This window comes from Hakea prostrata, chromosome 4, assembly GCF_041222555.1.
Source record: "Hakea prostrata isolate BN-2017 chromosome 4, UWA_Hpros_2, whole genome shotgun sequence".
In the NCBI taxonomy this organism is placed as follows: domain Eukaryota; kingdom Viridiplantae; phylum Streptophyta; class Magnoliopsida; order Proteales; family Proteaceae; genus Hakea; species Hakea prostrata.
This window is the reverse complement of record NC_142603.1, coordinates 39490297-39513116: the sequence shown is the minus strand read 5'-3', so window position 1 is coordinate 39513116 and position 22820 is coordinate 39490297. Positions and strand designations below refer to the sequence as shown.

General features: G+C 40.1%; 1 protein-coding gene and 1 non-coding gene across 6 annotated transcripts; both read right to left on the bottom strand.

Annotated features, from left to right (window-relative positions):
- Positions 1–1983: 1983 nt before the first annotated feature.
- Positions 1984–2056, bottom strand: TRNAK-UUU (transfer RNA lysine (anticodon UUU)). The gene has a single exon. It is a non-coding gene; the product is annotated as a tRNA-Lys (tRNA).
- A 764-nt stretch (positions 2057–2820) lies between these two features.
- Positions 2821–19655, bottom strand: LOC149018852 (uncharacterized). 5 transcript variants are annotated; one of them, XR_016172992.1, is made up of 4 exons: positions 19187–19655; positions 7356–7465; positions 3723–7280; positions 2821–3594 (listed from the first exon to the last, which is right to left on the bottom strand). XR_016172992.1 is itself a non-coding variant. In XM_089152980.1 (4 exons), the coding sequence occupies exons 1-3, from the start codon at positions 19570–19572 to the stop codon at positions 7246–7248; spliced, it is 531 nt and encodes a 176-aa protein (XP_089009106.1). In that variant the 5' UTR covers positions 19573–19655; the 3' UTR covers positions 2838–3594; positions 7204–7245. The 5 variants fall into 5 exon arrangements, 3 of the variants coding, with proteins under 3 accessions (XP_089009106.1, XP_089009107.1, XP_089009105.1); XR_016172993.1 differs by having other exon boundaries at positions 2821–3575; XM_089152980.1 differs by having other exon boundaries at positions 2838–3594; positions 7204–7280.
- Positions 19656–22820: the final 3165 nt, after the last annotated feature.

The following is a 22820-nucleotide window of genomic DNA, read 5'->3' as shown; positions in this document are numbered from 1 at the left end:
TAAGCAAGCTCTTAGCCATTGGGTCGTGCTCGTACCCCTCCTTGATAAAGTTCAACAAACTCCGCTTTTCGACTTAGCGCATCGGCCACTTTGTTTGCTTTCTCAAGTTTAAACTCAAAGGTAAAGTCAAATTCTGCTAGGAAATCTTGCCACCTAGCTTGAGAAAAGACCTCGACCCCAACAAGTAGTGCCACAATGTCCTTAGGGACACTACTGCGGTCATCTCCTTCTCGTGCATGGTATAGCGCTGCTCCGTCTCATTCAGCTTGCGACTCTCATATGCAATAAGGTGTCTTTCTTGCATTAACGCCCCTCCAATTGCAAAGTCAGACACATCCGTATGTACCTCGAATGGCATGCCATATTCTAACAAGGCAAGCACCGGTTCTTCCATCACTGCCTCCTTTAAATCATCAAAAGCATCTTGACAAGCGTCAGACCACTCCCACACCCTATTCTTCTTTAGTAGATCCATGAATGGAGCTACCCTTTTTGAGTATCCTACAATGAACCTCCAGTAGTAGTTCACAAGGCCTAGAAAAGACCTCAACTCGCCAACCTTGGTGGATGCCTCCCATTCTCGAATCGCTTGCACCTTGCTCTCGTCCATTCAATGTTCCACCCCCTACCTTGTGACCTAGGAACATCACCTCCTCTTGTGTGAATGTGCACTTCTCCTGTAACGCCCCAATCTTCATGTAAAGAGAAAGTCTCTATTGATCAAGGACCGACGTTATTTAGGTAGTGAACTAAAATACACTAAGAAGGTTATCAATAGACAATGTAAATAAATAAAATCTACCAAGAATACAATAGATCGCAGTGAAAAATATTCAAATATAAATCTAAAATGCTTTCATGAATTGTCTCATAGTTTTGATGAAATCCAAGTAAATATCTAAATGCCAAGAATTACAGCTAATAGAAAATTTCAAAATTTATCTATCCTAAGGAATGTAGTAGACATGATCTTGATCTTGATCCTCCAAATATCTATTATCCCTCTGATCAAGTCTATCATTTGTAGAAGTAAAGGGGAAGTTTCAAAAATAAACTTAGCAAGTACAACCTATAACACATATCAATAGTTTCCTTTCTTTTTATACTTGCTATTTAATTAAACAATAATCTTATGCAAATAAAATTAACTAACATGTATAAAAGAGAAATGGATAATTAGCAAATAATTAGTGGCAATTTATGCTAATACTGTCACTAAATAAGCTAAAATATTCCTCCGCAAAGACTGATAGTGGCGGTATTATCCGTCAGCATTTTCATAATATTAGTGGCGGTTTTAAAAACCGCCACTATTTGCACATTACATGCGCGGTACCGGAAACCGCCACTATTAAATGGCTGCAGCACATTTCGTAACGGATTTATGGCGGTTTAAAATACCGCTACCAAACAAATGGTGGCGATTTTGGGCACTTTTAGTGGCGGAAAAAACCGCTACTAAAAGTGTGTGTGTGTGTGTGTGAGTGTGTGTGATTTTTTTTTTTTTTTTTTTTGGTGAATGGTTGCAATGCCATAATCTGGATCCACTAGGGTTGCAAAAATATATTGATGTTGAATAGTAAAGTGTGTTCTTTGTCTGTGGAGCTTTTCTCAATGAGTGAATCTAGTATAAGAACTCAGACTCAAGTATGATTGCTTCTTCTTCTTTTCTTCGTTGAGAAAATACCAAGAACACACAAAAATTGAGAGAGAAGAGCAGCTTAGCAAAGAGGGAATATCTTCTAATTTATAGAACTGAACTAAGTAACGGGAATAAGAGTTTTGTTAGGAGTTGAAGAAAGCTATCATATTAAAAACTCAAAGTTCTAATTAGGGGAGACTCCTAGTTGCAATAGGAGTAATTTAGAACTAGAATACTGTTTGTGTTCAGACTGTCCATTATCATTAGACAGGGGTGTCAAAATAGAGCACCAATAAATCAACGGTGGTGAACTTTATAAAACAAAAAATAGAATGAAACTTCGCCGTCTGTGGGAATCGAACCCACGACCACACGGTTAAAAGCCGTGCGCTCTACCAGCTGAGCTAAGACGGCTTATATTATAAAATGAGTAAATAAACATTAAATTCTAAAGGAGCGAACTCTGATGCAAGCTCTTAAACCTACCAATGGTTATAATTGAGAAAAATCTCTCACTTGTGTAATTTTCTCCTTTGGGATGCGGAGATAAAAGTGGAATGCGGATTCCTCAGTTGTTCATCGGAAGTTTATACCTAAAAATCAAACATATCTATTGCAGGATTTACAGCCAAAAAAAAAAAATTAGAAAAGAAAATAAAAACATGACGATTTAGTGAATGCAAGGTTATTAGAAGACGACGTCTAAGAAAGCAATATAAATGTCATTATTATATTAAGAGAGGATCTAAGTAAGCTTTAAAGTATCAATATTGAGTATTGATTGTATCGTATCAATCAAGTGATTTAATATATGTATTGTCTTGTATCGAGTATTGTATTGCTCGGACTAATGTATTTTAGTGTAATTCAATAGAGAGGGTATCAAAATGTATCGTATCGGTTAAGTCAAATATGGATACATATAGCTTAGTATCATGAGAATGAGATACTTTAAACATTGGATCTTGTATCATTCGAGAAAAGTTAACCGTCATTTTTTTTTTTTTTTGCCAACCCCAGTTTTCAAGGCTTTGCCATGACTAATCCGGTGTTCGACCCGGTCGCACATTTGGTTGTGGTGTGTGAGTCTCCTAGCGGGAATTTTTACATCCACAAGGTTTCGATACCGCAACCTTGCTTAAGCGGATCAAGCTGCTTACCACTTGGACCAACCCCCGTTGGTTAAAGTTAACCATCATTTACCCAAACCGTTATAGGCTTCTCAAACCAAATTAGTCGATTCAACTTCCAAGGGATTATTATTAGGATACAAGAACATGAACCACGGCGGCACAGTTGAAAAAACCTTTAGGATTTGCGACAAGGAAGCATTTAGTTTCATGGCATTGGATTGTTATTGTATCTTTTGGGTCAGATCAAATGATTTTGCTACATGAAGATGATGTACGTTGAATAGAAGACTCCAAACACAAGCACAAGCAAGAGAGAGCCTGTTTGCCCTGGAGGAGTCTTGAGGAATCACATGTAATGAAGGAACATGTACATCTTCAAAAAACAACGAGAATTGGTTCACGCAGGCAGAGTAATCTCAGATGCCACCGTAGTTTCGACAATGTAAAATGCAACTGAGTTCCACTCAATACCTTGTGACATGGGTTATCGGATTTGGCACGTACGAGTACCGGTACCGACGGTGTTATTGAGGCATAACAAACCCGTAAGTCAAGTTCTAGCATCAACAGATCATTCAATCCCTAAAACAATGATCCTGAATGCCAGTGATGGAAGAATTAACTCTTGCTAACTCAACAATTATTTTACAAACATTTTATGGATTAGTTCCTAAGAATCTGTACGACTACAATAGCTCTTGCTTTCCAAAATGCCAAATTTGAAGCAGACTTTCAGCAACAGGAGGCAATTCCTCAGATGTTGCAGACTGACTTGCGGAGATATGACAGATTTGATCAACCTGGTAATCCATCATCAACCTGTTTCATGAGGGACTGGGAGGCATCAAATAACTCATTCAAAGAGTCCAAACAGGAATAAGAATATTTCTCAATTCTCAAAATATAAGAGAGTGCAGAGCACTTAAATTCCTTGTAGATGTGCTTACATTCATTGTAAATGAAGTTTGCCTTGCAGATTGAGAAATAAGTTTACTGACAGAGGCAGAATGATAGCAATCAAAGATTCCATCCAATAGTCTTGTGAGCAATTGGAACTAAAATGCCAAATACAAATAATCAATATAAGGGAAGTATATATCAGATTCTGGAGCAGTTAAATGTCCTACAGTTAATATCATCAGCAGATTCAATATAGAGTTAGCAACATCACTACTAATGCCAATGCAATATTAAACAGCACTTCACCGTGCATCATACTGCACTCGTTTTTTGAAACTGAAACCATGCTAAGCACAAAAAGCAATTATAGCTGTAATGAGACTTGACCCAAACAGCTAATTTGGTGGACCATGTTCAAGTGATCAAATTGTGCATTGGCAGTTGGTAGTCATTTATTTTGGGAAATTTGAGATACTATGAAATTGTTTGACAGATGCAAGTAAAACAGATATACAGAAGTATTTCAACAAGGCAGCGTCATGCTTTGTTATATATGTAGGTTGTCGGTGTGATGATGGACAGATGCTGAAAAACTGACTGCAACACAGAGAATTCCTTGCGTGACTTCGAATATGGACGCATTCAACTGTAATAGCTTAGCTATGCACTTGAAAACAAGGACTTCTCACTTTGTCTTATGATAATAGCAAACATGTCCAATAGATAACTACAGCCACAAGCAAGAAGCAAGAACTAATTTGGTGACAAATCGAATGAGGGTTAGCAAAACAAAAATAAGTTAGCGCATGGAAGATCGGAGTTTGCATCTTACCCTTGCTCCAAAAATTCTGATACTCCCAACATCAAACTAAAGCAAAAACGTCAGCTGGAAAGATCCCCTCCCATATCAGTGCAAAAGAGTACTTCACTTCAGATCTTACTAGATAAAGAGCAAGAGCTATTTCAGCATATCTCTAAGACCAAAGAGACTTCAGCAGCACATCTGTCTTAGAATTAAACAATCAACATGAAGACTGCTGTCATCATAGGTAGTCCCCATGACAAAATTGAACTTTCATAGGATAAACTATCACCGGTACCAGATCAGCAGCAAAATTCCTGTCTATCACTTCTAAACAGAACAGCCAATGGTGATTTAACAGCAAAAGAGGCTCCTTTACCCATTTCCAGATTTTTCTCAGTTACTATAGGGTTAAAAGTACTCTCAAGCAACTGAAGTTCAACTCAAAAACCAAATATTAACCAAGTTTCCAGTCATTCAAAATTCTTGAAATCACAGAGGCTCCAGCTTCCACTATTCAGATGCCAGAAAATGTAGTTAGCCACACAAGTTTTCTTGTTTAACTCAACGGGATAAATATCAAAGGAAGCTTCCATCAGTTTCTGATCACCATATAACATCTCATGCCGAAGACAAGATCTTCATTTACCCACCTATAATTGCATGCATGACTAAGCCCCATTGTTCATGATCTTTTCGCAAGCTTGTCCTATCAGAGGGATAAATTTCCTGAGTGGATGCCAGTTGCAATCCATATTTCACCACCATGACTGATCTCCATACGCAGGTTCATGACAATTCCTCCAGTTACTTGCAAAATAAAGCTCCCTTATTTGCTTTGTTCTCTTAAGACCCAAACCAACCTCTCGGATTGATCTTAAAACCTCTTGAATCCACTAGATTGTGATTACCCAAGAATGATTTCAAACACACTTCTACTAATGGCACGTAATCAGAAATGAACAAAATATCTAAATCAATCAAAACATTCCCAAAGAAAAAAGCAAAATTTGTAACTTTTCTTGATGGCTATCAGTGCCATCAATTAAACAACAAACAAGGACAAGAATATTTCACAATGAAGCTAATCAATAACAGCCATAGTTGTCACCTGGCTAATGCAGTTAGATAGAGGTCTTTAGTATGATGTAATGAGGTTCCTAGGCAAGTAAATACAGCCGAACAGTTAACCAACATTACAGCAATAACCAAATTCAGGCAAGGAAACCTGACAACCAACTAGCCCAAGACTGAAGAGACTAGACTAGAAGACCAAGGGCCTTACAGAATAAAGGCTCAAAACTTCTACGGCCTCTGATTGGTCCTTCTTGAGCACCCACCTCCAAATATCAATATAACAGGGCTAGGGATGCCATACGGGGAACTCATGCTATTTCCATTTCTTCACATCCCACCAACCCAGCTATGTTGTCTCGTAGATAGCAAGGTAAGTATATTGTTACTTGTTACAACAAAATATTAGGTTGGCGATGGTCTACGATCACTAAGGAACCTAAAGAACAGGCCTGCGCCATCTAATGAGACATGGTTCACCTAAATACTTCAATGGCTTATGGGCCAGTCAGCCCATTGGGCTATTTACATCTAAGAACCTAACAGCACCAGGCTAAAGTGTTTTCTGGTTCACCCAAAGCCAAAATTGTGGGGGTACTATTGCTACATTATTTTATTTTTTGAATCTTTGGCTATTGGATTGTTCTTCATGGTTTAATAGCTAATCTACAAAAGAAACTTGCTACAGAAGTCCAACTAATTCTTTGTGAAGGACTTCCTATTTATATCTTTTTACTTTTTTATGTTTGACAATAGCAACTATAAATGCAAGGGACCATTGGGTCCTCCCCACAATTTGAATATGAAATAAGAACTTAGTTTTGAGCTGTGGCTGTGAGAAACAGTGATCTTTAGGGGCAAAACTTAGGCTAGAGAAAGGCTGACCAAGGAGACAGGTAGGAGGCCTTGGTCATATTCCACTTCCCCACTCTTCCTCCTCTTCTTCTCCATATATCTTACTCAAGATAAAGGCTAGCCAGTGCACATGGTTGCCACCACTGCAGGGTCTGGGAGGGTCATAGTATACACAGCACAGAGTCTGTCTTGACACAGATGTTGGGTTCATTAGGACTTATTTGGGAGTAATATACAACATCCTAACATTCCTAAGCCTCATTGGGTCTAGGAAACTAGTGCATGACAGTATTATCACTCTATTAAACTAATATAAGATCCAAAATATGAAACCTATAAAAAACCATAAATGAAAATCAATTAGGATGTGATTTCTACTTCCATTTCAGATTATGTCAATAGACATTATGCCTTTCTAAGATCTTAATGATTGCCCAACTGCTACCCCAAAAAAAAGGTCCCAAATGATTGAATTACTCTAGCCAAGCAGCATTTGTCTGTGTTTTGTTCAGTTTGGATGCACAAGTTGAATTTGAAAGTGGTGTTGTATTTTCCATCAACTAATCCGATTCTCATCACTCAGGTGTCTCCATGGGGCACCTCACCCTTGAACTCAGATCAAGTGGATTTACAGTAAATAAAAAACTACATATGAGCCAATAACTAAGAAGACATTTTAAACAAACCCAAAGTTAACCAAGTCTTCTCATGCTTCTGATTTTTCAAGGTATCTCCGCAGTTTCAACAAGAGGTTCTTCAAGCCCTCTTAGAGCATCCAACATTAATGAATCACCAACCTAGCATAGTTGATAATCAAACATACTGGAGAAGATTTCTGCTCAATTTTTAGCCTTTTTCTTCTTTGCCTGCTTTTCTGCTCATCAAAATCAAAAGCACATATTATTAGGAAGGGAATAATTAGAAAGACAGCAAAGTGAAGACATTCTACCTAATTTCCTCTTAGCTTCAGATTTGGCAAAGAACTCCATCCATTCATCTGTCATAACAAAAACTGGTTCTTCTTCTTCTTCTACTTCTTCAGCCCATTCCTCATGCAGCCTGTTCAACAGGAAGGATGCAGAGATATCCAACATGAGTCAATGTCATTCATGACAAATATAGAAGCACAAAGGAAAAGAGTTTCTTTACCCTCTCCCCTCCAAGCCCCCCCCCCCCCCCAACCAAGAAAAAAAGGGCGCCTCCTCCTAACCAAGGAAAATGCATCATCCACCGGAACAAATTATTCAGTTCAGTACCCTTCACAGCCATATCAAGCCATAAACCTCATCTGGATCTTAAACTCCAAACATCTACAAAATCAACGTCATCCAACACCCCACGATCCCACCAACAACCTCCCAATATATTAAAAAAAAAATTAAAAAAAAAAAAGTAGAGGATACTAACTCAATGCAAACAAATAATCCTGGAAATCCTCCAAAAGCAACAGCTGGGTTTGAATAATGAACACCATAAAGAACTGTAGGGTTGGGTCCTTCTCACAAGGAGAGGGACCCATATGTTCCCTCTCGTCTTTTGCTAGTGTCAGAAATAAATGAACATACAGAGAGAAAGAAGAGGAGAAACAATAAGGAGAAAAGAGCATTCAATGAATTAAATGCAAAGAGAAGAAAGGAGGAGATGATATTTCTTGCCAACTCCACCCACCCCCAAAGTAAGGAAAACATGGGGGTGGAGGGTGGAATTTACAAAGTGTATACCTATCCCTTGCACCCTATAAATAGGGATAAGCGTTAATGGTTTGGTACCACTGGGCACAGAGCTAGAACAGTCAGTTCAAGAACTATGAGTGGTGTATTATGGAGCATTGAGACTGTTTTTTCTTCAAGGGTTTGAGAGTGTGAAGAGAGAGAGGGTGTACAAGGTGTACCTGATCATGCTACAGGGTTCGGATTGGTATAAACATGGTTTGAGATCTCATGACATTGCCATCTCGTGAAATATCTCACTTTTTCAAATGACGAGACGAGATGAAGGGCGTGACAAGATAAAAGGCGAGATTTCCACAACACGCCCCAGATCTTGCCTATCTCACCATATCTTTCCCAAGATCTCGCCCATATCTAGCTAGAACTCTAAATTTTGCCCCATTTTTTACGGATTTCAGCCAAATTTTCACTTGCAACTACTACTAGCACATCTACAACACCAAAGAAAAATCATTCATTCTATGCTTGCCTTATGAACTTATGAATTATGACTTAATTAAAACTTCTAATGGTTGTATAATTTTATTATTCTATTCTTGAGAGTCAAGATTGTGATACTCATATGGATGGAATTCTTATGGCATTTAAGTTATTTGATGTATTTGATACACTTACTTTTCCTCTATATGCCTTAAAGGTTTTATATTACATGTTGTATAACCTTTCATTATCCAATCTTGTAGCATTTTGGTTTCACACTTAGTGTCGACTTAGAACTCATATTTCGGGTTGTTTTCTCAAAAATTTAAGGCCACTAGTGTGTTTAGAAGGCTTAAATTAGGCTAAGTACCAAGTTTGAGCCCAACCTATACCCTAAAATCCACTGAGATGTAAAAAAAGACCATATCTCGACCCAGATCTCGCCAATTCGGTCGAGATCTCAATTTTTTGAAGGGGCGAGAGCAAGTTCTTCAAGAATGGTTATAAATTCAAGTGTATTTCTTGTACTATTATCATCTCTATTCTCATAGTGAAGAAGTTTACAATTATAACATGGATATAGGCATAATGGAACCACATAAACCTTTGTGCTTGTGACTTTTATGTAATTTCAATTGCATGTTGATCCCACATAGCACTATTCAATGCTCTTATTTGTTGCATTTTGTAGGTTGGGTCATTCTCTCAAGGAGAGGAACAAGTGGGTTTGTAGGTTGGGTCATCCTCACAAGGAGAGGAACAGGTGGGTTCCTCTCCTATCTTTTGTTAATGGTAATTGGTAGAAGAAAGAAATGAAGATAGAGAGAGACAGATGAGGAGAAATGATAAAGACAAAAGCTTTGAACGAATGAGAAATTATTAAATGCTAGTCTAGTCTTTCTTGCAAACTCCACCAACCCCCAAAAACAAATAAGGAAAACATGGGGTGAAAGTATACTCCTATCCGTTGCAACATATAAATAGGGTTAAGGGTTTGGTACCACTGGATCGAGAGCTAGCACAATAATGCAAAATTGAAGAAATATTTACGAAAAAAGAAGCCCATTGGGTCAGGCCCATCAAAAGCCTAAAGTTGTCACCTGAATCAGCCCATGGCTTTCATGGGCTAGGGTTGTTTTAGTGAGTTAAAGTTAGCCCACATATGTTGAACTTCATAGTCTAGACCTAAACCTAAGTCTAGTTTTTGGCATAGTTGTCAAGGCGTCGCCTAGTCGACGCCTTGGCGTCCTGGCGGGCTTTAAGGGGTTGAGGCGACAAGCGCCTCATGTGAAATCCATAAGTAACAACATGGGATCATTAGATTCCAATTGGGAATCATCTAATGGTTGAGTGCATATATAAGTTTTACATGAGATACATGGGATCATTCTAACATTAAATCACTAACCCCAAAAAAAAAAAAAAAAAAAAGAAAGAAAGAAGAAGAAGAAGAAAACCTGAGAATCACTCAATCCCAATTGCAATTTGCGAGCCCTAACTCTCTGCTCTCATCGTCTCTGCCTCTCGGCCCTCTCCCTCTGCTATTCTCCACCTTCCACTTCATCGACAATGAAATCATCAACTCCGGCGACAACCAGAACTCTCTTTTAGCTTTTCATTTCTTCTCTGGTACTTTCTTCCTCTGCTACTATCTTCAGTTCCACTCTAGCAACATCCAGCGACTCCAAAGACTCCAGCGACGGCCAAAAACATCACCGATGACACCACTGTACTGTATTTTTCAGTTTTGAAGGTCCAAAATTGATCGACTTTTGCTGCTAGCCTGCTACTCTCTTACTTCTGCTTCTTCTTTTTTTCTTTTTCCCTCATAGGCTCATACGAAAGCCACCGTAGTTGCAGCGACTCCGGTCACCATCTCAGGCAACGGTATGTCGCCGGAATTTTTTTTTCCTGCGTTGTAACAATGTTATAAGTTGCTTGCTTTTTTTTTTTTTTTTTTTTTTTTTTTTTCTTTTCTAGTTTGGTTTGCATTCTTGAGATATACTGCTTGGTGTATGCACTGTGTACGTGAGATTCCTTTGAACTGCAAATCTTTTGATATTATCTGCTTTTATTTATTTATCCCTTGCATTTGATTTATGTGCTTGTACTAATATGTGTTTACTATTTAGTTACATTTTTTATCGTATCTTGATTTTTGTTAATGATAGGATGATACTTGGAATTTATTTAAGACCTACTATGTGTGGTTTGTAATATGTTGGATGAATTGAGGTAGGCTAAATGGCTATATTATATATAAAATAGGTTTATAATGAATTAGTGTATGAGATGTACAGTACAAAGTAAAAATTTCACTTAAAACGCCTCAAAAGCGCCTCGGAGGGCGCCTCGTCGACTCATCGCCCCAATTAGCTAAAACCGCCTCATATCGCCTCGTCACCGTGACAACTATGGTTTTTGGAAAGTCAATAAAATGGGCTTTGGTTTGAAAATAAGAGAACTCATTGTCAAAAGAGTTCTCCTTTGTCAAGAGTTAAGTAGTAGTTGAGTTATTAATAGGTAAGTGGTATTAGCTAGTGGTTGGATGTTGCTATTAATGTTTATGTCTCTTTAGAATGCTATATAAACTGACTTATGTAAGTGGTGAAGACAACTCATGAATTGAAATCAAATTGCTTGCTAGCATTCCTCCTCTTTGGAGAACCCTTGTGTTTGATCAAGGTAGGTTGGTGTTCAATCCAATCGATCCACCTTGCGGTGTGAAGCCCAGGTGTTACATGTTACATTCTTATTGTCGCTTTCTTCATTATAGTTATGCCCCTATTTAAAGATCTATTCAGCTCGTTATAATACCATTCTAGTTTCAGCCCTCTTTCCCATCTAAACTCTGTTTCACCTCAAGTCCATCAAATTTGCAATTGACTCCCTGTGAAAAGGTTATATTTGGGTATTGTTTTGATCAATCAAATTCGGTATCTACATCATTTGGTATCAGAGCCATGACAGGGAGTGAAAATTCTGGACCATCCAGTCCAACTAATCCTATGGCGGCAATGATGGAGATGGTTCAACAACTGAGCAACCAAATCACTGCGAACCAGAAGCAAATGGACGAGAGGTTCTCAGAAATGGAGGCTAGAGTTGCTGCCTCTACTCATATTCCTCACCCTCCACTTGGTGAAGAATTCCATCCAGCTCATTCTATAACCAATTTTCCTGCTCGAAGAAATATGGGGAGAGGACCCCAAAGGATTCCAGTTGTGCAACCAATTTTTTAGGAGCACCTAGGAAGTTATTTCGCTGGAGAACAACCTACATTCAATAAGCACGTTGGTAACTCTCACAAGGTTAAGCTTGAACTCAAAGAATACTCGGGTAAGCATGATCCTCAAGTCTTTTTTGATTGGTTGGCAGCGGTGGATGACTATTTTGATTGGTATGAATTCTCGGAGGTACAAAAGATGAAGTTAGCACGTACCAAGCTAGTTGGAGCTGCACGTGAATGGTGGAGAACTCGCGAATATGAATTGGAAGATCGTGGTAGAGCTCCTACTACATGGGAGGAAATGAAGGAGGAACTCAGAGAAAAGTACTTGTCATTTTACTTTTCGATTGCGACTACAAGACAAGTTAAATTCTCTTCATCAAAGGAACTTGTCAGTTGCAGAATATATGGAACAATTTGACTCTCTTTCTTCTCGTACAAGAATTCGAGAGAGGGAGATCCAAATCTTGTCACGTTTCAGATTGGGTTTACGGCCTGAAATCAATAGGGCCATTGGCGTTGTGGATGTAGAGAACGTGCGGGATTGTTTTGAAAAGGCCCTACGTGCGGAAGAATTATTGGCATCCAACAACAAAAGGTTTGGATACCAAGCTGGGGAGGCTAGGCGAAATTTTCCAGCACCAATACCTACAACAACAACCCCTACTCAACCCACATTTCCTACCTGACAAGATAAGGGCAAGGCTCCTATGACTAATGGCAGCCAAGCACAATGTTTTCACTGTTAAGAGGTTGGACATTATGCTAAATATTGCCCACACCGTCAAAAGATTAATGCTGTTGCTGAGATAGAAAAGTCAACAAAGGAAGAAGATCCTGATCTATTCCCATACCCGCTCGATGATGGCGACTATGACAGAGCTGCATATGATGAGGATGATACTAATATAGGTGATGCTTATGGCATTCATATAGTAAGCCGCATCTTGGTGGCTGAAACCAAAGGAGAGGACTGGCGGCGCAATTGTATCTTCTACAGCCATATGAAGTCCGGAGATAATACCGCTTTGATGATAGTTGACAGTGGGAGCTGTGTCAACATTACTTCAGACACCTTTGCGAAGAAAGCAAACTTGAAGGTGGAGAAGCACCCTCAACCATATCGGGTATCCTTGTTGAATGGGAATACTCTAGAAGTAAATCAACGGTGTTCTGTACCACTGAAGCTCCATCAATATGAGGAAGAGGTATGGTGTGATGTAATCCCTACGCATCTTACTGATGTTCTGTTTGGTCAACCATGGATGTATGATAATGATGTTATGGTCAGGGGGAAGAAAAACCAATGTGTATTCAAGTTCAAAGGACTTCACACTGTCCTCCACCCAGTCAATGTCCCAGCTGAAATGCATCAACGGAGGTCCTTGAGGACCAACCAAAAGGGGACCAATGAAGCACAAAAGTTGTTGTCCATACCGCAAAAGAAGGCTGCTGATTGTTCCTCACAAGGAGTTCATTCACACTAGCCATGATACAAGGCTGGTATTGGCTCTTGTTACAAGGGTAGTCACACCTCCACCTGAGTTGACATTCCCTCCACCCATCAAAGAGTTACTTTCTGATTTTTCTGATGTGGTTCCTGATGAGTTGCCTAATGAGCTACCTCCTATGTGCGATATTCAACATGCCATTGATTTGGTACTAGGTTCAGTGTTACCAAACCTACCGGCTTATCGCCTTAGCCCAACAGAGCATAATGAACTCAAAAGACAAGTGAATGAGTTGCTACATAAAGGATTCATTCAGGAGAGCTTAAGTCCATGTGTTGTACCAACATTACTGACTCCAAAGAAGGATGGCTCATGGTGCATGTGTGTTGACAGTAAAGCAATCAACAAGATTACAGTCAAGTATAGGTTTCCTATACCGCGTCTTGATGACATGTTGGACATGCTATCCGGGGCTAAGATCTTTTCTAAATTGGATCTTAGAAGTGGCTATCATCAGATTCGTATTCGGCCTGCAGATGAGTGGAAGACTGCCTTCAAGACCAGGGATGGACTATTCGAATGGAAAGTCATGCCTTTTGGTCTAACGAATGCACCTAGTACATTCATGAGGGTGATGACACATGTACTCCGTCCTTTTATTGGTCGATTTTTTGTCGTATACTTTGATGATATATTGATCTACAACAAGCATTCAGATGATCACATCGATCATCTATGGCAAGTCTTGAGAGTGCTTCGCCATGAGAAGCTATACATCAATCTCAAGAAATGCTCCTTTATGCTGCCAAAGGTTGTGTTCCTTGGTTTTATTGTCTCATCACAGGGGGTTGAAGCTGATCCAGAGAAGATAACAAGTATAACAAATTTGGGCTACACCAAAGACAATCACTGAGGTTCGTAGTTTTGATGGACTTGCATCGTTTTACAATTTATTCAATTGGAACTTTAGTGTAGTCATGGCACCTATTACCGAGTGTTTGAAGAAAGGCAAAGGTGAGTTCAAGTGGACAGCAGCGGCAACCAAAGCCTTTCATCTTATCAAGTAAAAGATGACAGAGGCTTCAATACTTCGCCAGCAAGATTTTGACTGTATATTTGAGGTAGCAACTAATGCCTCACATATTGGTCTAGGAGGTGTATTGATGCAAAGAGGGCACCCTATCGCTTTCTACAGCGAGAAACTCAATGATGCCAAGCAACGCTATTCGACATATGATCTAGAGCTCTATGTTGTTGTCCAGGTGTTATGCCATTGGAGACATTATCTCATCGGCAAAGAGTTCATTCTCTATACCGATCATGAGGCGCTAAAGTATCTACATTCACAGAAGTCGATAAGCAACAGGCACGCTAAATGGGTTGCTTATCTCCAAGAGTTTGCGTTCGCAATGAAGTAGAAGGCAGGAAAGGAGAATACAGTGGCTGATGCATTGAGCCGAAAAGTACTTACTCTTAGCACATTCTCAACACATGCAATTAGCATTGATCAGATACGTGATGAGTATGCATCTGACGAAGATTTCAACATGCCATACAAGGAGTTATAGCAAGGCAAGCAACATCATAAATACTCACTTCACGATGGGTATTTGTTTTTGGGAACTCGGTTATGCATTCCAAATTCTTCCCTACGACATCACATCATACGAGAGCTACATGGTGGAGGTTTGGGAGGTCACTTTGGCAGGGATAAGACTATCATACATGTTACCGATCGGTATTATTGGCCCCATATTGCAAAGGATGTTGATCATGTAATCAAGAGATGCAAAGTCTGTCAGCTAGCGAAGGGAACCAAGCAAAATACAGGTCGTACTCACCATTATCAGTTCCTCATGCACCTTGATTGATATTAGTATGGATTCCGTACTTGGGCTACCCTCCACAAAAGAGCGATCCGACTCCATCATGGTTGTGGTTGACCGATTCTCAAAGATGGCTCACTTTATACCATGTCAAAGTACCTTTGATGCATCTCACATTGCAAAGATATTCTTTAAGGAGGTTGTACGACTACATGGGCTACCAAGTAGCATTGTCTCAGATCGTGACGTCAAGTTCACGAGCTACTTTAGAAGACATTGTGGCTAAAAAGTAACACAAAGTTACAGTTTTCAACCGCATTCCATCCACAAACTGACGGGTAGACAGAAGTGGTGAATCGAAGCTTGGGAAACTTACTGAGGTGTTTGGTTCATGACTATGAGAAGACATGGCCGTCCATACTCGGCATAGCTAAGTTTGCTTACAACAGCTCAGTTAATCGTACAACAGGTCGTACTCCTTTTGAGATTCTACTTGGAGTTCAACCCCGACGGCCTATAGACCTCATTCCATTACCACCACAAGCACGCGTGAGTATTGAGGCTGACAAGTTTCTGCGCCATATCACAGAGGTACATGCTGATGTTCGCCGAAGAATAGCTCTCAACAATGATGTCTACAAGGCTACAGCAGATCATCATCGACGAATTATGGAGTTTCAACCAGGAGACATGGTGATGGTTCATGTCAACCCAAAAAGGTTCCAACATGGGGTCAACAACAAACTCTATCCAAAGAAGATGGGTCCATATAAGGTGCTGAAATGCATTGGACCAAATGCTTAGATACTCGAGCTACCAGAAGAAATGAACATAAGCAATGTCTTCGACGTGGCTGACTTACATCTTTATGTAGGACACCACTCTGATGATGGAGACACTGAACAAATGTTGAGGCTGCCCCAACTCAAGCCACCAATCACTGACATCATTGAAGAGGTTTTGGATGACTCTTACAAAACCACTCGTCATGACACTGGTACCATGCTTTCCTTGTCAAACGGAAGAATTGTTCGCGACATGATAGTAATTGGATTCATGCTGATGATTTCAAGAAACTCGATCCTGATTTGTTAAACGTTACATGTCATTCATTCATTCGTCGGAGACGAATGTTTTCAAGCCAGGGAGAGTTGATGCAGAATTGAAGACATATTTACGAAAGAAGAAGCCCATTGGGTCAGGCCCATCAAAGGCCTAAAGTTGTCACCTGAATCAACCCATGGCTTTCATGGGCTAGGGTTGTTTTAGTGGATTAAAGTTAGCCCACATATGTTGAACTTCATACTCTAGACCTAAGCCTAAGTCTAGTTTTTGGAAAGTCAATAAAATGGGCTTTGGTTTGAAAATAAGAGAACTCATTATCAAAGGAATTCTCCTTTGTCAAGAGTTAGGTAGTAGTTGAGTTATTAATAGGTAGGTGGTATTAGCTAGTGGTTGGATGTTGCCATTAATGTTTATGTCTCTTTAGAATGCTATATAAAGAGACTTATTTAAGTGGTGAAGACAACCCATGAATTGAAATCAAATTGCTTGCTAGCATTCCTCCTCTTTGGAGAACCCTTGTGGTTGATCAAGGTAGGTTGGTGTTCGATCCAATCGATCCACCTTGAGGTGTGACGCCCGGGTGTTACATGTTACATTGTTATTGTCGCTTTCTACATTATAGTTCTACCCTTATTTGAAGATCTATTCAGCCCGTTATAATACCATTCTAGTTTCAGCCCTATTTCCCATCTAAACTCTGTTTCACCTTAAGTCCATCAAATTTGCAATTGACTCCCTGTGAAAAGGTCATATTTGGGTACTGTTTTGATCAATCAAATTCGGTATCTACATTACACAAGCAGTTCAAGAACTATAAGTGGTGTTTTGTGGAGGGATTGTTATATTTCTTCAGGAGTTTAAGTGTGAAGAGAGAGAGAGGGTATAATCATTCTTGGGAAAATCGAGTACTTTTTCAACTTGCGAATAATGTAATGTGGGACCCCATGCAAAATTAATATTACACAAAATCACAAATACAAAGGTTTATGTGGTTCGGCTTTACCCACATCCATGGGATAATTGGGAAATTCTTCAATACGACAATGAAGATCATAACAGCACAAGAATTACACTTGGATTTATACCACACCTAACTGTTGTATCCTAAATTGGATACCCCTAGTACACCCTGTCTCTCTTCACACTCTCAAACCCCTAAAGAAAAATAGCAACCCCAATGCTTCATAAAGCACCACTCACAGTTAAATTGGATGTTCTAGCTTTGTACCCAGTGATACCAAACCCTTAACCCTTAACCCTTATCCCTATTAATATGGTGCAAGGGATAGGTATCACTTTGCAAGCTCCACTCTCAACTCCCAACATTTTCCTTATTTGCTTTGGAGTTGGGTGGAGTTGGCAAGAAAGACCAGATGTGAACACGGTTGACCCCGACCAATAAGTGGGCCCAAAACTCAGACCAAAGAAGCCAATCCAAAGCTAGCCAAATCCCCCCAGGGGCATTTTGGTCATTTTTGGCCTTTAAGGGCTCTTATCAGTCTAGGTTGAATCCCCTCGATTCAGGGGTTATAGATCTTCCTCTTTTTTTTTTCTTTTTTTTTGGATTAGTAAATTTTGAGTTGTAAAGAGTCCAAGTCCATTATAAGTTAGTTAGTTGTGGATAAGATAAGATTTCTTATCCAAGAGGGTTTTTATCTTTTAGGAGTTTGTTTTGATCTATCTTTTATTAGTAGATGGTCTCGAGTAATTTATTTCCATTTTGAGTGTTTCGGTCAAGAGTAGGGATCCTTATCCATTAGGGAATCCCAAGTCAAAGTCTTTTGTTTTAAGGCTATAAATAACCTATTCATGCAATGTAATTTTCAGCTTTCGACAAATAAAGATAATAATGAGTGTTTATTGCCTGGGTGTGGCAGGGTTTCTTTGAGGGGGACCCTGCGGTTGTCAAGTTGAAAGAATTCTGAATTCCAGCCTTCCATTCTCCATTGCAATCAAGCATTCAAGCCTCAAGTACGTTTAGAGCATCCCCACCCCTCTCCTCTTGCTTAGACCTAGGAAACCATTCCATCCCTATCACAAATACCCCATCCCCTTCCCCTGTAGTTTCAGCCAAACCCTACCCCTTCCCTAACCACCGTAGCCCTCCCCTCCCCTCCCCTCCCCTTTCCTCTTACTTGCGATAGCAGCCACACCCACCCCCAGGTAACTTCTAATTCCCAGCCCCCTTTAGGGTCCTTTTCACCTCCATCAGGATCGCAATAACCACTAGGAGGAACTTCTACGGTTACTTCCTTCAATTCAGCCCTACTTCCCTAACTCTAGAAAACCTGCACTTCATCTTCTACCTTGAGAAGTTGCAGAATTTTTAAATGCTTAATTCTGGTTCTGTTAAATTCTGTTCAATCAATTTAGATTCTGAGTAACAGAATATTAATAGAGATCAGTTCTGCAAGTGCAGAACCAGCAGGGGTAAGACTCCATCCACCCTAGCTGAAACCTCTAGAACCCTAATTTCTGATTTCTGATAAAATCCAGAACCCCGTTCACATGTGAAAACACCCTCTAAACCCTAGAATTTTGCATCTTTCTTTGCAGGAATTTCCTGGGCAACCATAAATCTAGGGAGATTACATCATTACCCTTAGCCCTAGATCTACCTCATCACCCTTAGCCCTAGATCCTGGTTTACATCAGACCACCTCCTCCTTTCTTCTCTTTGCATTTAATTCATTCAATGCTCGTCTCCTTATCACTTCTTCTCTTCTTTCTCTTTCCATCTTCATTTCTTTCAATAAAGATAGTAAAAGACAAGAGGGACATGTGGATCCCTCTCCTTGCAAACAACCCCATGAATCTTTTCCTAAAAAATAAAATTTCATCTCGAAAGTCATAGGTAATTTGATACAAAATGCGCAGAATTTTTCAATAGAACCCAGTCAAGGATCAATAAAGAAGTAACATAAGAATTCGTGGCATTTGGGATATGAAGCATAACCCAGTTCAGAAAACACGAAGAACCAAGGAAACTTCACCGATAGGAAACTAGTAGATTGAAAAATGTACATATACAATAGCATTAGCAGACCGGAATCACTTACTGGACTCCAGAGTTCTCAACGTCTTTACATGCGGAAGCTGCCTGATTCTGATGGTTCTGCGTGGAAACAGAGTAGGCCACTTGGGGCTGTTCAGGAAGTGACACGGCTGGAAGATGAAGAGAAGAAGCAGCATAGGGGGTCAAATTGAAGTGATCAGCTTGGTGATAGACAGAGCTATGCTGTCTACAAAAAGGGTGATGGTAGTGGTGGTGATAGTGGCAGTGCTGCTGATGGAGATGATGATGATGATGATGGTGGCGGTGATGGTGGTGGTGACCATGGCAATCGTGATGGAGAAAGTGGTAATGATGAGAACCTAAGGCCTGGGAGGCTATGCAACCAGGAAGGAAAAGAGGAGGAAGAGGAGGGTGCTGATGATCCGTCATCTACCCAGACAACCTGGTTTTCTCGATCAACCCACAAGGCAAAACGACCTATGGTGCCCGCGGGAGCGACAGTAAAAGGCATCGATGGCGAGATTGGGTTGAAAAATGCACTACGGTTCCCTAGTTTTGAAGTTACGCATGTACCCTCGTGTTTTTTTTTTTTGAAACATGAGGTTCATCCAGCCTTGATTACATCCTCAGGGGGGAGACGCTGTCTACAATGATCGAACCCAACCTCTCCACTGAGAAGTATGGATCTCTACAACTCTACCAATCTTGCATTGGCAATACGCATGTACCTTAGATTGTTCTAAGATTTCATAAACCCGCCGATGTACAGTGAAAATGATTACAATTGGGGCCAGGCCAAGCTTTTAAAACCCATGCCCTAGCTTGATCTTCACCCTTCAGGGCCTGGCCAGGAAGGCTAAGTTAAACACCTAATATTGGTCTTGACTTTACCTTGGTTCTAACGCAAAACCATAATTCAATTCATAATTTTATATTATTGCCATTTACCAAAATATCTGGATGATTGTTGAAATCTGAAGATTGAGATCAAGAAATTGACCCAGGAAGGACAATTGGGCTAGTACGTTAGACAAATGGGGCATGATCAGGCAAAGTCATCTCCCAAGGAGTGAAAAAGACCTAGGTCCTCAGGTCTTGAAGGGGCTAGGAAAAAGCCAAAGAAAGAAGGGGATCGGGAAGAAATGCTTGTCTATGTCATACTAGGAGGATCGATTGTCAAGTCGATCAAGAAAGCAAAGCAAAAGGCTCATTTTGTGGGGGCAGGGCACTTGCCTAGGAAAAGGAGGAACGACTCCTGCTTGGTGCCAATTGAATTAACAAATGAAGATCAAAAGGAGTCTCGATTATGCATGATGATGCCATTGTCATAAAAGTTACGCTGACAAATTGAGAAGTTCATTGGGTTCGCGTTTTGGATCGTTGTCCGATCTACTCTCTTACGAGGCATTCCAGAAGCTGAAGCTTAAGGATGACATGATGACCCCTTGCAAGACGCATCTATATGGGTTTGCAAGCTCTTCGCAGTTGAAGAGGGAACAATTTAACTCAACCTAAGGATTGAGAAATCACCCAGGGATGCAGTGGTTAGGTCCACATTTATGGCCATACAAGATCTGTTAGTTTATAACATGATCCTCTAGAGACCAATGCTCAATATGTTGGGAGTTTGGTTTTACCCATACATATGATGTTGAAATTCCCAATGGAGGATGGAGTTGGCGAATGTATGTTCAACCAAGCAGTGTCAAGACAATGCCATGTGAACTATTTAAAACAAAAATGAAGATCTGAAAGATCGAGAAACACACTGACCATTGAAATTGGCAACAATCAAGAAGAGGAAAACATCAGAGAGCAGAGCCAGCTGAAAAATTGGAACAAATTCAGTTGCACCCCGATTTCCCCGAACAAGGGACAATGATTGGATCTGAACAACCTGAACTGTTCAAAAAAGAATTTGTGGAGTTCCTGCAAAATAACTTAGATGTTTTCACTTGGTTGGCAAAATATATGCTCGGGGTTGACAAGAGGGCAACATATCACAAGTTGTGGATCCAAAAGAATGCAATCCTAGTCATTCAAAAAGGTGAAACTTTTCGCTTGAGAAGCACAAACCAATCAGAGCAGAGGTCGAAAAGCTAGAACAATCGGGCTTTATAGAAACAATCAAATGACCGACATGGTTGGCTAATATTGTGATGGTTAAGAAAGCAAACGGAAAACAGAGAATGCACACAAATTACACAAACCTCAATATGGCATGGATGAAGGACTGGTACCCACCTCCTTGGATAGATCTTCTTATTGATGCAACAGCGGAAGGCACTTAGCTTCATGGGCTCTTTTTGAGATACATCAGATATTGATAAACCAGATCGATGAGAAGCATACGACATTTATGACAAATCGAGAAAGCTACTTTTATTGTGTAATGCCATTCGGGCTAAAGAACGCTAGGGCGACATACCAAAGGGCTGTAAGCAAAATTTTCAATGAGCAGATCGAGAGGAATATGGAAGTGTATGTTGATGACATGCTCATAAAGAGCCTTGCCTGGTCGAAGCATTTGACAAATTTAGAAGAAGTAATTGATATCTTATGGATATATCAAACGAGGTTGAACCCTGAGAATTGTGCATTCGGGGTGTCATCCAGGAAATTCCTCCAGTTCATGGTGTCTCAAAGGGGAATTGAGGCTAACCTCGAAAAAATCAAGGCCTTAATCAAAATGCAACCTCCAAAAACTATCCATGATATTCAATGTCTTATCGGGTGAGTAGCAGCATTGAACCTTTTCATTGCTCAGGAAGGAGAAATTTTTTACCAATTCTTCAAGGCCCTTAAGACAATTGGGAAGCAAGGCAAGAATCTGTGGATGAACGAATGCCAATTGGTGTATGAGAACATGAAAGAATTGCTCGGGACTTCCCCAGTACTGATGAGACCAATACCGGGGGAAGATTTGCTTGTGTACTTGGCAGTTTCAGAAGTTGCAATTAGTGCGGTTCTATTGAAAGACTGGATGGTCCAGAACCCGATCTACTACATAAGCCATGTACTTATAGATGTAGAAACAAGATAACCTGAGATTGACGAGCAAGCATTGACACTCATGGTAGCATCCCAAAGGCTAAGACCTTATTTCCAAGCATACCAAATCGTGGAAATGACAAACTTCTCCCTAAAGAAAATTATGCATCGACCGAATGTAGCCAAGATATTAGTGACCTAGGCAATTGAGAATGAGTATCAGATTGAATTCTATCCCACACCAACAATAAAGGCTCAAGTCTTAGATGACTTCATCATGGAAAGCAACTCCCCTCAACTGGCGAAAGAAGAAACTTCATATGAAGTTTGGGTCCTGCACGTGGACGGCCCGAGCAATAACAAGATATTTGGAGCAGATTAACTTTAAGAAGCCCCGAAGGGTTCAAAATCAGCTATGCCCTAAGGTTTAACTTTAAGGCTTCGAACAACGAGGCTGAATATGAAGTAGTGTTTGCTGGTCTTAGAGTAGCCCGAGCCTTGAAAGTTCGGGAATTGGAAGTAAGAAGTGACTCTCAACTAGTGGTAAACCAGTAAGGTAGAGTATAAAGTCGAGGAAAGTCAGATGGCCAATAACTGTCAAAGGTCAAACAATATCTAACTAGCTTTGATCGGGTTGTAGTAAAATAGATTTCATGAAAGGAAAATGAGGAAGCAGATGAGCTGTC